The sequence below is a fragment of the Sus scrofa genome, chromosome 12 (genome assembly GCF_054392235.1).
Source record: "Sus scrofa isolate SSC_HxYL_T2T_F1_AM1 chromosome 12, Sscrofa_HxYL_maternal_Yorkshire_Landrace_v2.0, whole genome shotgun sequence".
Taxonomy (NCBI): Eukaryota; Metazoa; Chordata; class Mammalia; order Artiodactyla; family Suidae; genus Sus; species Sus scrofa.
Genome location: NC_139394.1, coordinates 652,376 through 667,238, shown reverse-complemented (window position 1 = coordinate 667,238; position 14,863 = coordinate 652,376). Strand labels below are relative to the sequence as shown.

The window sequence follows — 14,863 nt, the reverse complement described above, 5'->3', positions numbered from 1 at the left end:
TAAAGAAAGGACTTACGGGAGTGAGTTCAGCAGGTTAAGAATCCGACGTAGAGTCCGTGAGGATGCGGGTTCGATCCCTGGCCTCACTCAGCGGGTGAAAGATCAAGTGTTGCTGTGGCTGTGGTGCAGGCTGGCAGCTGTAGCTCAATTCGACCCCTAGGCCGAGAACGTCCATATGCTGCAGGTGTGGCCCTAAAAAGACCAAAAAAAAATATATATATATATATATGTATATACATACACTTAAAAAGTGGAATGAGGTGGGATTCTCGCCTTCTTAAAGGTGTTTCTAGAGTTACTAAAAACTTGCGTTTGCAAAATTGTTGATAAAAACATTCCTCTGGGTTGTACAAGAAGAGAGACGGACACCTGCCAGGGCCGGGCGCGTCGTGCCTGTCACCGCACGTGGCTACTCTCTCCCACTTCATTGGTGGCTGGGCTCTCCTCTGGCTTCTCCCTCTGCTGCAGTGAATCCTGCACTCCGTTAGCGGTCGGCCCGTGTGCCCTTTGCTCCCATCTCTCCTGTTTTGGCTGAAGAGTCATCCTCTCCTGTTGCCTTTTCGGCTTCCCTGCCGCTTCTGCAGCAGCAGGTTGAGCTGGCAACCTCGCAGGTCTCTTCTCGTGTTCCTCTTCGGCGGCCCCCTGGGCGGAGCTGAACTTCCACTTGGGCATCGTGGTGCCAGGAGCCTTCTCGAAGCTGGGCTGCCTGGCTGCTGCCCCTCCTCCCGCCACCCAGCCTGGGTGGTGGTGGGGTTTTTGTTTGTTTGTTTGTCTTTTAGGGCTGAACCCGCAGCACGTGAAAGTTCCCAGGGCTAGGGGTCGAATGGGAGCTGCAGCTGCCGGCCACAACCGCAGCCACAGCCACACAGGATCCGAGCCGCGTCTGCAACCTACACCACTGCTTGTGGCAATGCAAGATCCTTAACCCACTGAGCAGGGCCAGGGCTCGAACCTGGGTCTTCATGGATACTAGTCGGGTTCATTACCAATGAGCCACAACAGGAACTTCCGATTTGGTGTTGCTGTGGTTGTGGCTGGCAGCTGCAGCTCCAACCCCTAACCTGGGAACTTCCATAGGCCACAGGTGTGGCCCTAAAAAGCAAAAAAGCAAAAAAAAAATTTTTTTTCACATATACACATACATGCATACACATACGTGTGCACAGCTGCTCAAGTGCTTGTAATGCATAGGTATGTAAGCATATGTGCACACACATGTACACGTGCAATGTACACACGCATGTAAATGTATATGAATATGCACATACACAGGCATGCATGTGTGTATACATACATAGGTGTTCATATGTGCACACATGCACATATACATGTACATGGTACACACGACGTGAGCATTTGAGCACGTGTAGACATGTATGCATACACACGCATAAACATATGCTTGGGCAAGTGACCTATGAAGTTTTCGTGTCAGTGAGAAGAGCAGGTGCATCTGCTGCCAGCACAGCATCACTCTCCAGAGCTTTCCTGCCACGGCTGCCACACAGCAGCCCTGTGCGTGGTACCCAAGAGGCACTCTCCCGTGCACGTTTGTGAAAATAAACACTGTGCTTCAAGCTCATCAGTGGAGAAGTTAAGCACTCGTCTGTCCCGACGTGGGATTTCAGCGGTTGAAATGTGCATGACGGGAAATCTCAGGAGCAGAAGCCCCTTTGGTCTCCTTTTTTAAAAAGCCAAACTAGAGAGAGGGAATTGGACATTAGAAGGAACAAAGACATCAGGGACTCCCTTGAGTGGCTTCCTCTGGGGACTATGCAGACGAGGGTCTCAGAGTTCCCACCTGTCCTGTGCCAGTCCAGGTCCCCTGTCCCACAGTGGAAGGTGTCCTTATATAAGTGGAAGGGGGAAGGGAGGACTCAGAGCCTGGATGGGGACCCAAGAGAGGAAGACAAAATGGCCACAAACAAAGCAGGCTCTGCCAAGACTTGAACCCAGACTTGCCAGATTCAAAGTGCAGAGTGCTAACCATTACACCACAGAACCACACACTGCTGTGCCCCGTTGAGGGCGACTCCTGGCCTAAGTGCCCCTGGGAGGGGACAGAAGAGGTCCCAGCTGCCAACCCTGGACATCAGGGTCCACAGCACGGCCTCACCCAGCAGCCGGGGACCCAAACGCCAGCCGTCGCTGGCGAAGACGCAGGCTCATGGCAGGGGATGCTTCAATCCATCGACCTCTGGGTTTTGGGCCCAGCACGCTGCCGCTGCGCCACTCTGCTGCCCCAAGGCCTCTTGCTCAATCCTGCCTGTGACAGGGCCGCTGGCTCCCTGGGGCACAGCCCAGTGGGAGGAACCAACCAGGGGCTTCTGCAAATGCCCATTTATGAATAAAGTGGACTTTCCCTTTCCCTCCCTCAACTTCTTGCCCAGGGAAGTCTCTGAATTCATGCCCTCTTGTGCTGTTTCAAAAGAGTCAAGGCACACAACCTTCAGCCCAGAGTGTCCTTGGACCAGGCGGCAGGTGCTGCTTGGATCTCAGAAAAGAACACACACAATTTCACCCCATCACTTGAAAGCGACTCCCACTTTGTCCACTCCTCAAAAACTCTCCTTTTCTTTCGGCTTCCTCTCCTGACCGACTTCTTCCCCACGGCCAAGGAAGCTCTTTGCTCCACACCAAACTGCTTAAGTTACAGAATTTGGCAGCGCGTCACCCCCCGGGGGGCAGCGCCCCCAAAAGGCGAGTCGGAGCCCACGCACCCCCGGGCCGGCCGAGCAGCGCCACCCCGCGGCCCGCGGCCAAGGCCCGCCCCCGGGGCCGCACCTGCCCGCCCGGAGGCGGCCGGGACCCGCGGGCGTCACGCGCCCTGCGTGCGTCCGGTGCGCGTTCACCTCGCAGCGCGGGCTCGGGGGTCGGGGTCCGGCTGGGCGAGGCCGCCGCGCAGACTGATGCTCGGGCTGGGTGGGCGCTGCGCGCTCCGGGTCGCGTCCCAGGTCCCCGCCGCCCGCTCGGGGTCCCGGGAGGCCTGCGCCCCGCGCAGGGTGCGTGAGGTCTCCAGCTCGGGCGGTTTGGAGCACCCTGGTTTTCTTCGGCCGCACCGCCAGCACGCGGAAGTGCCCAGGCCTGGGATAGAACCCCCGCCTCAGCGGTGACAACGTGGGACCCCTCACCGCTAGGCCACCAGGGAACTCCCCGGAGCACCCTTTCAATGAAAAAGAAGGCAAAATTTGATACGAAGGTGAAGGTTGATTAACACAAGAGATCACAGCCAGTGTGAAATTATACCCAGCTGGTAAATACCACAAACTCGACACAGTTAAAGCCTTTCATTAGTGAACCGCCTGACACACCGCAGGTGTTTTGTCCTAAGCTTTTGGGTGCAGACCTGGATGATGCTGACATGGGAGTGATTTGGGAATGCTGTTCACACAGAGTAAACAGACAGTTCAGCCTTTCCTTTAGCAGGGTTGATCAAAATCTGCTTTTCATTATTACGAGTTGAGAAAAGACTGTCAGTGTTGCATGCTTATTGGTGGTGCTACCTGCTTTGTTAGGGTTGCCTTCGGATTTGGCCAAACCTGCCCCGTGTAAAGCCGAAGGGTCTGGGCGTTTCGGTCTGTGGACACCTCTAACTGGTGGCTTTTTAGGAGCTTTGTGCCATGCGTTTCATAATTTGTATTTCCCGTCAGATCAGGAAGAAATGGAAAGCACTTTCCCTGCTGGTTTTTCTCACTTCACTAATTAGATCTCCTGAGTTCTGTTTCCGCCCTCCTTACAGAAGGAGCCTACTCCATCTCCACGTAACCTGTCTGTACCCAAGTTAACGTGGTCATGTGCTTTGGGCAGACTTCACGACGCTTGTGGGCTCTGGAGATACTCACTGACTTTGAAGTCTGTCTGATGGGAATGCTGTCTGTCTTATTGACAGCTGTATCCAAGCAAAATAATACAGGCAACTTTTTGTCTTGGAAAAGGCTAGTCAGTATCATGGAGCAGTTTTCCTGTTTAAAAAAATAACTTTCGGAGTTCCCGTCGTGGCGCAGTGGTTAACGAATCCGACTAGGAACCATGAGGTTGCGGGTTCGGTCCCTGCCCTTGCTCAGTGGGTTAAGGATCCGGCGTTGCCATGAGCTGTGGTGTAGGTTGCAGACGCTGCTCGGATCCCGCGTGGCTGTGGCTCTGGCGTAGGCCGGTGGCTCCAGCTCCGATTCGACCCCTATCCTGGGAACCTCCATATGCCGCGGGAGCGGCCCAAGAAATAGCAAAAAGACAAAAAAAAAAAATAAAAATAAAAAAAATAAAAAAATAACTTTCAAATCATTTCAAGAGGGAGTTCCTGCTGTGGCACAGTGGTTTAAGAATCCAGCTGCAGCAGCTCGGGTCACTGCAGAGGTGAGGGTTCGATTCCCGGCCCCGCACAGTGGGTTAAAGGATTGTTTTTGCTGCAGCTGCAGCGAAGGTCACAGCTGTGGCCCGGATTCAGTCCTTGGCCCAGGAACTTCCATATGCCACAGGTGTGGCCATAAAAGAAAAATGTTTCAAGAAATATCTTTTTTGCTCATGGTACATTTTACTTGATTCTTTATAAACGGGATCACGATTTTGAAAAGTGAATTTTTCATTAAACAGGGTGGGGGAGTGGTTGCTCATTCTAGCGGCAGAGGGAAACTTCGCAGCCCAGTGAGGTCGAGGGCTCCACGCTCGGAGGGTGGGCCGCCTGTTGCGAGCTGCCTAGCGGATGCCTCCTGGCCTTCCTCTGTTACCATTGTCTTCCTTCTGATTATATCTCTGTGTTGTCATTTTCACTACCCACATTTTCTTGGCTGTGATTCTCTTTCTTCATGCTTTTGACCATTACAATTTTTTATTTCCATTGTGGTACACTTTCTTTTTTTTTGGATATTTTGAAGTTTCTAGCAGACTTTTTCTTTCTGTTTTCCTTTTTCTTGTCTTTCCCAATCCCACTACTACTAAGATCCTTCCTTCCTTCTGTTTGATTTTTTTTTTTTTTTTTTTTTTTTTTTGCTTTTTAGGGCTGTACCCATGGCATATGGAGGGTCCCGGGCTAAGGGTCTAATCGGAGCTGCAGCTGCCAGCCTACACCACAGCCACAGCCACGCCAGATCCGAGTGGTAGCCGTGTGCATGTGTGTGACTTTGTATCAGAAACTGCCAGGCTGGAGCTCCCATCATGGCACAGCGGGAACCAATCCGACCCGGAACCATGAGGTTGCAGGTTCGATCCCTGGCCTCGCTCAGTGGGGTCAGGATCCGGCACTGCCGTGAGCTGGGGTGTGGGTCGCAGATGCGGCTCAGATCGGGCATGGCTGTGGTTGTGGTGGAGGCCGGCAGCTGCAGCTCCGATTTGATCCTTAGCCTGGGAACCTCCATGTGCTCTGGGTGTGGCCCTAAAAAGACAAAAAACAAAAACAAAACAAAAACCCTGCCAGATTACCTTCCTGGGTGGTCGAGCCTCTTTATTCCCACGGGCTGTGTCAAAGAGGGCTGGCTGGCCGCTTCACATCATTGCCTGCACTTAGTAAGGCTGGCCTTTGTTCTGTGGCCACATGTGTGGCACGTAGAGAAGTTCCTGGGCCAGGGGTTGAACCCACACCACAGCTGTAACCAGAGCCGCAGCAGTGACAGCACTGGATCCTTAACCTGCCGAGCCACCAGGGAGCTCCAGTTTCCCTTTTATTATGGAGTTTTAGGAGTTCTTTTAAGTTCTCTTCAGATTTTCTTGTCAGGTGTATGTGTAGCAAATATTTTCTCAGCGTGTGGCTCACGTCTTCCCATTTTTCATTGTCTTTTGAGGAGCACAATGTACAATTTTTGCCCAACTCTAACTTAGCCATTTTTTTCCTTCCATAGGTTTTCTCCCTTTGGGGCACCTGGGACCCAGAAGACACAGGAGAGTCCTGGTTCTTTCTGGAAGCTTAGTCTCGGCTTTTACACACAGCTCTGTGATCCAGCTCAAATTATTTATTCTGTGTGCTGTGGGGTATGGCCAGTGCTCCCTGGTGGGACGGTTAGTCAGGGATCCGGCTGTTCCAGCACTGTCTGCTGAGTCGCCTTCCTAAAGAAACACTTTCAACACTTCAGACGCCAAATGTGCGGGGCTTCCATGCCAAACAATTTCCAGTTCTCTGTGGACGCCAGCTGTCGTCCTGCACCTTAACTCCGTTCTCACACAGCTGCCCGGAGTTGGTGCCAATCCCACAGGTGGCAGGCTCGTCCCCACGCGAGACGCCCGTTGTAAGTAACGGGTCCCAGGGTCCAGCCGGCTACCAACCAGGCGCTCCCACGACCCCTGCTCAGGTGCACGACCTGGGAAACGCTGCATCGCGTTGTCTGGTTCACTGTAAAGCGTCTTTCCAGAGACTCAGGAGCAGCTGGGGGCGGGGGGGACACCCAGGGGAGCCCAGCAGAGTCTTGAGCTCGGGAGCTTCTGTCCCTGAGTGGTTGGGGTGCCACCCTTCTGGCACGTGGGCCCTCGCAGACCCCGGAGCCCTCGGGACCCGTGGTGTAGACATTTTTATGGACGTTTCCTCACATAGTCACGACTGGTTGCGGGTTTTTTTTTTAATTTTTATTTTTAATCTATCCTACGATCGGTTGTTAACTCCACACCCAGCCCCTCTTCCCTCCCTGGAGGATGGGGTGGGCCGAGGGCTCCACCGCCAACCAGCCCCCTTCTGGGAACCCACCCAAGTCGACCTGTTCGGGCAGAACAGAAGCTGCTCAGGTCCCCCGGAGATAACAAGGGGCTCAGACGCCCTGCGTCAGGACCTGGGGACAGAGACCAAGTATATATTCATATCACACTGCCCTTTTCCAGTGGAATAGCTTTGGCACCTTGGCTGAAAATCACTTGATTTTGTATGTGGAGTTCTGTTTCTGGGCCCTTTTTTCCCCCATTTTTGGCTGCCTCACAGCATATGCAGCTCCTGGGCCAGGGATCAAATCTGAGCTGCAGTCTTGGCCTAAGCTACAGCTACAGCAACACTGGATCCTTAACCCACTGTGCTGGGTCGGGGATCGAACCCGCATCCCAGGGCTCCCAAGATGCCACCAATGCCATTGTGCCATAGCGGGAGCGCCTGTTTCTGGGCTTTTTGTTGTGCGGCACCGACTCGTCTGTTAACACCAGTGCCACACAATTGCAATGAGCTTTACCTGATGGATCACTGCAGCTTTATTAGCTCCAGTTTGTACTGTATTAGCTTCTCGCTAAAAGCTGAATTAGAAAAGCATCACATTCACTGGGTTACTACAGCTTTATTTTTAATTCATATTATTAAGGCCGTAAATCCTTCCGAGGTTTTCTATTTCGAGACCATTGTGGTGCCTTTGCATTTCCATATAAATATTAGGATCAGCTTGTCAGCTCCCACCAGCAGGCAGCTGGGGCTTTGATTGGAAGGAGAGATCAGCTTACAAATCAATATTCAAGAATACTTTTGTTTCGTGCTCTGTACCAATATATTTAACTAAACCAGTCAGGATGAACTCTGTGTTGGCAGGTGGCTTTTTGGCACATCGCAGGGCCATGAAGAAAACAGCATTCCTGGGGTTCCCTGGTGACCCAGAAGTTCAGGACTTGGCATGGCCGCTGCTGTGGTGCAGGTTTGATCCCGGGCCTGGGAACTGCTGCCCACTGTGGGCATGGCCAGAAACAAACAAAAGGTATTCCCAGTTGCGATCACGTGCGCCACGAGACCATGTCAGGAGGCGAAAGCCACGCCAGTGATGAGGGTCTTTCCTCGCCGTTCATTTGTTCTGCCCCGAGCCCGTGGTGTGTGGAGGTCCCCAGGGCCAGTATTGCATCCCAGCTGCAGCTGCGACCCGTGCCAAAGCGGTGGCAGCCCCGGATCCTTTAACCCACTGTGCTGGGCCAGGGATTGAACCCGAGCCTCCACTGCGGCCCAAGTGGCTGCAGTGAGGTTTGCTTTTTTGTCTTTTTGCCTTTTTCTAGAGCTGCTCCCGGAGTATGTGGAGGTTCCCGGGCTAGGGGTCTAATCGGAGCTGTAGCTGCCAGCCTACGCCAGAGCCACAGCAGCTTGGGATCCGAGCTGCGACTGTGACCCACACCACAGCTCACGGCAACCCCAGATCCTTAACCCACCGAGCGAGGCCAGGGATCGAACCCACAACCCCGTGGTTCCCAGTCAGATTCGTTAACCACTGCGCCACGACGGGAACTCCTGCAGTGAGGTTCTTAACCCACTTAGCCACAGTGGGAACTGCCCGTGATAAGGTCTGGATGTTAGGTTCTCAGCTGTGTCTCAACTACTTGAACCCTCATGGTCATGTGATAAATGTGGCTTTTTCTTGAGCAAGGGGACCTCAGTTCCATTCCGTGATCTGACCAACACATGGAACACCTGCTCTGCGATGCTGCGGTGCAGGTGTGGCCACACTCCTGCCTCAGAGCCTCGGACGTCGGAGCAAACACAGCATGTCGTTCTTCTTGGACTCCCGGGTAGCAAAAAGCCGTGGGTAGTGGGGTTTCTTTACTTTTTAGCATTTGCGTTTCTGAAATTTATCATGTATTCAAGGTACTACTCTCCATCCATGATAAGACCTTTTGATTCGATGGCACCGATTACCACCAGGGCGGTATTTTAATGAATGTACCTCATATTTTCTGCAAAAGCTTAGCCCAAATAAGAACAGTTGTCTCCTTTCTGTAGTGCGCATTTTTTCCCCATCAATTCAAAGTGCCGCTTCCACCGCATCCAAATGGAGGGGGTGCCCACAGCCAAGGACGGAGCGGAGAGCAGCACCTGGCAGCCCTGTCGGATGGAGCTACATGGTTTCGTGAGGCAGATGGTACCAGGCGCCTGTCACTGTGACTCAGAGGCCCAGCTCAAGGTCTTGCTGTTTTAATAGAGCCAGTGAGACAGGCCACACACACACCACGCACCCATGAAAAGCAACAGCACAGAAAGTGGTTATTGTCAAGTAACACACACAAGTTACAAGTTCAGGGCCCTGGGGAGCCTCACAGAGCTGCCACAGCAAGGGGACAGTTTGTGCGAGAAAAGGGAACTGGCTGGGTGGGGGGAGGGTGCCCAGGTGCCACCGGGCACAGGTGGGGTGCAGGGAGGGCAGGTGTGCAGGGAGGGGCTGGCGGGAAGAACAGGGAAGGTTGAGCAGGAGCTGGACGGGGAGGAAACGAGCTTCTCAAGGTAGTTTATTTAGTAGGACAGTCATACGACGGCCTCAGGACCACAGGGCTTCTCCCCGGGAGTTGTTCTTTGGGTCAGTGAAACCCGCCGCAGCGCTGGAGTTCACTCTCAATTTTTGATTCCTAAAGAGTATCAGAGTTCATGGTTATTTTATCATCCACCAGCACCCCCTCTACTGTGAGTGAGCATCGGAACTCCAGGGAAGTGACGAGGAGCAGACTGGCTGTGCTGACGGAGCACGTGAGTCGACCGCTCCGTGCCTCCCAGTTGCCCCCTGCCAGCCTGGGCTGTATCAGGAGGACGGCCTGAGCTGGTATCTAGACGGCTCTCAGGGCAGCGCCTGGCATGCAGAGAACACTGCACGAGGGCCCGCGGACCACATCACGGATGCACAGCCCCGACGGCCACACTGGAGGTGTCAGGCATTGTTTGAACCCCCCTTTCTTCTAGAAAGAGGCGCTTCAAGTGGGCGGCATCCTGGGAAGGCCCCAGAGCCCGCTCAGGATGGAGGGCTGGAGCTGGAAGAGCCTTCAGAGAGCGACCTGGGCTCGGCCCACCTTGCAGGCGAGGGAACCGAGCTGTGGATGAGACGGTGGGAGCCAGGCCACACCACCCCTGCATTAGTGCAGACCGAGGTGGCCACGTGACTTCTCCGGGCGCCTCCTTCCTACTGCGCCGGCCTGTGCTGTGGCCGGACCGCTGCAGGGGTGACGGGGAGAGCACAGAGGCGCGCTTGTGGAGTGGAACCGGCTGAGTTCCTAACGGCGCCATCGCTATCCTTACTGACGTTTTTGCCTGCTGGTTCCATTAATCACATAGAGACCTGTTGAAATCTCGTGGGATGTTGACGGGTTACTTTTCCTTCGGTTCTGTCGGTTCTGCTTTGAGCGTTTCCGAGTTATTGGACACGCTCAGGAGCCCTGCCTTTTACTGATGAGCTGTTTCTGTCCTTGTGGACGACCCTTCCTGCCGTCCTCCCCGACCTGAGGTCTTCTTGTCTGAGGCCGACATCGCCAGCGTGCTTCCGCTCCTTTCCCTGTCCTCATACTTTCAGCTTATCTCGGTCTTTAGATTTAAAGTGTTTCTTTTTCTTTTTCTGCTTTTTATGGCTGCACCCGTGGCATATGGAGTCAAATGGGAGGAGTCGAATTCCCAGGCTAGGGGTCCAATGGGCGCTGTAGCCGCTGGCCTCCACCACAGCCACAGCCACAGCCACCCAGCAGAGTGGGTTAACAATCCAGCGTTGCTGCAGCTTCGGCTTGGGTTGCGACTGGGGCTTGGATCCCTGGTTGGGGAAATCCACATGCTGCCAGGTGGCCCACAAAGAAAAAGAAAAAAAATAGGGATAATGCTGATTCAGTACCGTGCCTCTTTCTAGTAACCCTCCCCACTGGCCACATGGACTGTCCGGGGAAAAAGCCCTAGACATGTTATGAGACAAATGTCCAATCTTTAGTCTTTTTTTTTTTTTTTTTTGTCTTTTTGTCTTTTGTTGTTGTTGTTTTTGTTGTTATTTCTTGGGCCGCTCCCGCGGCATATGGAGGTTCCCAGGCTAGGGGTTGAATCGGAGCTGTAGCCACCGGCCTACGCCAGAGCCACAGCAACGTGGGATCCGAGCCGCGTCTGCAACCTACACCACAGCTCACGGCAACGCCGGATCGTTAACCCACTGAGCAGGGGTAGGGACCGAACCCGCAACCTCATGGTTCCTAGTTGGATTCGTTAACCACTGCGCCACGACGGGAACTCCCAATCTTTAGTCTTAATTAAAACTTGCATATAGTATTACTGTTGCAGTCACTTCTATGTTAGCAATAGTTGTAATGCTAATTCAATTCAGGAGAAGTATTTTTTTTCTTGGCTACATCCAGGACATGTGGAAGTTCCTGGGCCAGGGATCAGATCTGAGCCTCAGCTGCATCGCACTGGGAACTCCCAGATCCTCTCTTTCTTTTTTTTAGTGCGTGTGTGTTTTTAGGGCTGCACCCACGGCACAGGGAGGTTCCCAGGCCAAGGACTGAATTGGAGCTGTAGCCACTGGCCTGCACCACAGCCACAGCAACGCCAGATCCAGGTTGCACGTGAGACCCACACTAAAGCTCACAGCAACGCTGGATCCTTAACCCACTAAGGGATGCCAGGGATCAAACCTGCGTCCTCATGGTTGCTAGTCAGATTCGTTTCCACTGAGCCACAATGGGAACTCCCTGATGCTCTTTCTTTTTAGGATGTATTTTTTTCTTCTTATGGATGCATATGCTGCATATGGAAGTTCCCAGGCTAGGGGTTGAATTGTAGCTGCAGCTGCCAGCCTATGCCACAGCCGCAGAAATGCAGGATCTGAGCCTCATCTGAGATACACACCACAGCTTGTGGCAATGCTGGAACCTCAACCCACTGAGCAAGGCCAGGGATCAAACCCACATCCGCATGAATACCAGTCGAGTTCATAACCCCCTGAGCCACAGTGGGGAATCTTGTGTCCTTTTTTTAGATTCCACATATAAGTGAATCATATGTTTGTCTTTCACAGTCTGACTACAATTAGTGTGACAGTTTCTAATTCCATCTAGATGCTTTCTTTTGAGACCTTTTTTTTCTTTTCTTTTCTTTTCAGGGTCGAACCCATGGCATATGGAGGTTCCCAGGCTAGGGGTCCAATTGGAGCTGCAGCTGCCGGCCTACACCGCAGCCACAGCAATGCCAGATCCAAGGCTCATCGGTGGCCGATATCACAGCTCATGGCAATGCCGGATCCTTAACCCACTGGGAGACCTCAGGGATCCAACCTGCATCCTCATGGATGCTAGTCAGATTCATTTCTGCTGAGCCACGATGGGAACTCCTGTTTGGTTGTTGAATGAAAGGTTTCCCCACTCACCACTTCCGTATTTGTCTCAACAACACCTCAAATTTCTCCCATGTATATATATATATATATTTTTTTTTGGGGGGGGTGTCTCTTTAGGGCCACAGGTGGAAGCAACCTGGGCTCCCAGCCACATTCGCCCTACTACCACAGCTCATAGTAATGCCGGGTTCTTAAACCCACCGAGCGAAGCCAGGGATGGAACCTGGGTACCAGTCGGTTCATTACTGATGAGCCACAAAAAAAACTCCTATAAATGAGTATTTAACGAAACTACCTGTGTTCTGCCCAGGACATTCTGCCACACTTAGGGTTTAAAGCCGAGTGAACCCTTAGGCGTTTGTAGTATAACTGCAAACATACATGCAAATGAGACAGGTAGGTGTTGCACTCGGAAGGCCAGTTAATTCGCATTTCTTTAGAATGGCCTTTTAAGGAGAACCCTCACAGACGGGCTGTCAGAGGAGCCAGATCAGCCTGCCGCCCTGAGGCCCCACGCTCCTCCCCACGGACACTTCCCGAGCCCCCGTGGACCCTCCCCACGGACCCTCCGTGCAGACTTTCTCCATTCTCCTCCCGGGGGACCCTCCCCACTTCCCTCCCCGCGCCCCCGTGGACCTACCTGGCGGACCTTCCCCGCAGACTTTCCCCACTCTCCTCCCTACTCCCCTCCCGACTCCCGCCGCGCCCCTCCCGGCCGCCCCGCCGACACGCATCATGGGGTCCCTCAGACACTGCAACTGTAGAAGTGCCTGGATTTCGCTCGGCTGGCAGCACGCGGCTCCCGCCACGCTCGAGGATGCACGCGTGACAGCAGCGGCAAAGCTCGGCTCGGGGTGCGAACATGCTGGGGCGCTGGGGGAGCCCTGCCGCCGCCACCTGCGCCGACCTTGACCCGCCCCCGCCCCCGCCCCCGCCCCCCCTCCCCCTCCCCCGAGCCGCGCGTCCGCACGGCGGCTCCGCGGCCGCCCCGCTCCGCCCCGGGTTTTCGAGGCCGCCCGGAGCCGCGCCTGCGTCGGGCGCCGCGGCCGACGTGCGGCCGCACGGCCGGCGTGCCTCGCCATTGGCCGCCGCCGGTAGCCCCACTGCCGTGCGCCGCCCCCATAGGCTGGCCCGCCCGTCAGTCACGGGCCCGGGGCCGGCCCGCGGCGCGCCGCGCGTGTCCCGCCCCTCGCCGCCGCTCGTCGCTCGCCGGCCGGCGGCCTCGCTCGGCCCTCAGCTCCGTGGCGGCGGCGGAAGGCGGCCCGGGCCCTCGCAGGCCCATGGCGGCGGCCGCGGCGCTCCCGGGCGCGGGCGGGCCTCCCGCGGGCGGCGGGGCCGGGGGCGGCGGGGGCGCGGGCGGCGGGTCCCCGCCGGGCGGCTGGGCCGTGGCGCGCCTCGAGGGCCGCGAGTTCGAGTACCTGATGAAGAAGCGCTCGGTGACCATCGGGCGCAACTCGTCGCAGGGCTCGGTGGACGTGAGCATGGGCCACTCGAGCTTCATCTCTCGGCGCCACCTCGAGATCTTCACGCCCCCGGGCGGCGGCGGCCATGGCGGGGCGGCCCCGGAGCCGTCGGCGCAGCCCGGGCCCGACGCGGGCGGCGACTTCTACCTGCGCTGCCTCGGCAAGAACGGCGTGTTCGTGGACGGCGTGTTCCAGAGGCGCGGGGCGCCGCCGCTGCAGCTGCCGCGCGTGTGAGTGGGCCGGGCCGGGGCGCGGGCGGGCGGGCTCGCTCGGAACCCAGCCCGACCCCGGGCCCAGGCCTTGTGCGTCCTGCCCACAGCCGGCACCGGATGCGGCGTCTGGCCGCGTTGGTCGCCCGCCCGACCCCGGCCCCAGGGCCCCGGCCCCCTCCCTGCGTGGGACCCCGCCCCCGCCCCCCGCGCGGGAGGCTCGGGCAGTGTCCACGTGGGCCGAGGTGTCTGGGGTTCAGTGCGTTCCGGGAGTTTGTGTGCAGTTTTCTTAACTAGCGTGTAGGTCGTGCGGAACAGGGGCGTTAGACTGGTTGGTGGGGGGGGCCCGAACTGCAATCTGTACCTTCCTGAGCGGTGACCGGTGGCCGGCTGGCTGGTACTTCCTTTTTGTTGTGCGTGTTTTCAGTAGTGTATTGTTACAAGAGTTTTGGGGTTTTTTTTAAGCTGCAAGGACTTCTTTTTTTCATCGTATTTTTCGTAGCTTAAAAATTGAAAACTCTTGAAACGGGGTGAATTTTTAAATCTGTGCTCTGAACTTGAAAATTTTGGGGAAATGGGGTACTTTGAACATAACTTTTTGAAAAAGTCACTTGATTATTAGAAACTATTCTAAGGTCTTGTGGAGTATAATTAAGCGAGCTTCATGAGGAACTGTCAGTTTGGCTGCAAAGCGATTCAGCTTGGTTCTGTGGTTTTGTGAAGTTATCATTTAGGTTGCTTGAGAAACAAACTTACTTTCTAGGAAATGCTAGTTACTCCTCAAGGGACTTCCTAGATTTTTCCCAGTAGAACCTTCTCCACAAACTGGAATTTTTAATTGCTTTCAGTTGTTGGAGATGCTGATAAGAGCTGTTGCTTTTCTCTGTTCCTTGGCTGTTGAACATGTGTGCTGTGTTACTGCTTAGCCTGCAAAGCTGCACCAGCTAGTTCCTGAAACCATGATGGGAGCAAGTTAAAGAATGTGATTTTTCAAACCAGAAAGCTGTTCGTGTGTGTTTACACTGTAAGAGATGTAAAGTCAATGGTAGGGGCCCGACAGCTGTCTTTTGACGGTTTGTTGTTTACAAATAACTTGACGTCACGGAAAGAGTGTTGTATTTTTACTCTGAGAGTTTTGAGGTTTTTAAAGAAAATCCTCTTATAACCGTTCAGTGAAAACCATTTGTGT

At 54.7% G+C, this 14,863-nt stretch overlaps 1 protein-coding gene and 1 long non-coding RNA gene across 3 annotated transcripts in view; one reads left to right on the top strand and one right to left on the bottom strand.

The window, feature by feature from the left end:
- Positions 1-7,223: 7,223 nt before the first annotated feature.
- Positions 7,224-12,700, bottom strand: LOC146397956 (uncharacterized). Its single transcript, XR_014820507.1, has 2 exons — positions 12,643-12,700; positions 7,224-10,457 (listed from the first exon to the last, which is right to left on the bottom strand). It is a non-coding gene; the product is annotated as an uncharacterized LOC146397956 (long non-coding RNA).
- A 530-nt stretch (positions 12,701-13,230) lies between these two features.
- The window catches only part of FOXK2 (forkhead box K2), a 54,781-nt gene continuing 53,148 nt past the window's right edge, over positions 13,231-14,863 (top strand). For both annotated transcript variants that reach the window (XM_013989821.3, XM_003357920.5), the window contains exon 1: positions 13,231-13,695. In XM_013989821.3, the coding sequence (XP_013845275.2) occupies positions 13,283-13,695 (413 nt within the window). In that variant the 5' untranslated portion in view covers positions 13,231-13,282. The remainder of the gene's footprint in view (positions 13,696-14,863) is intronic.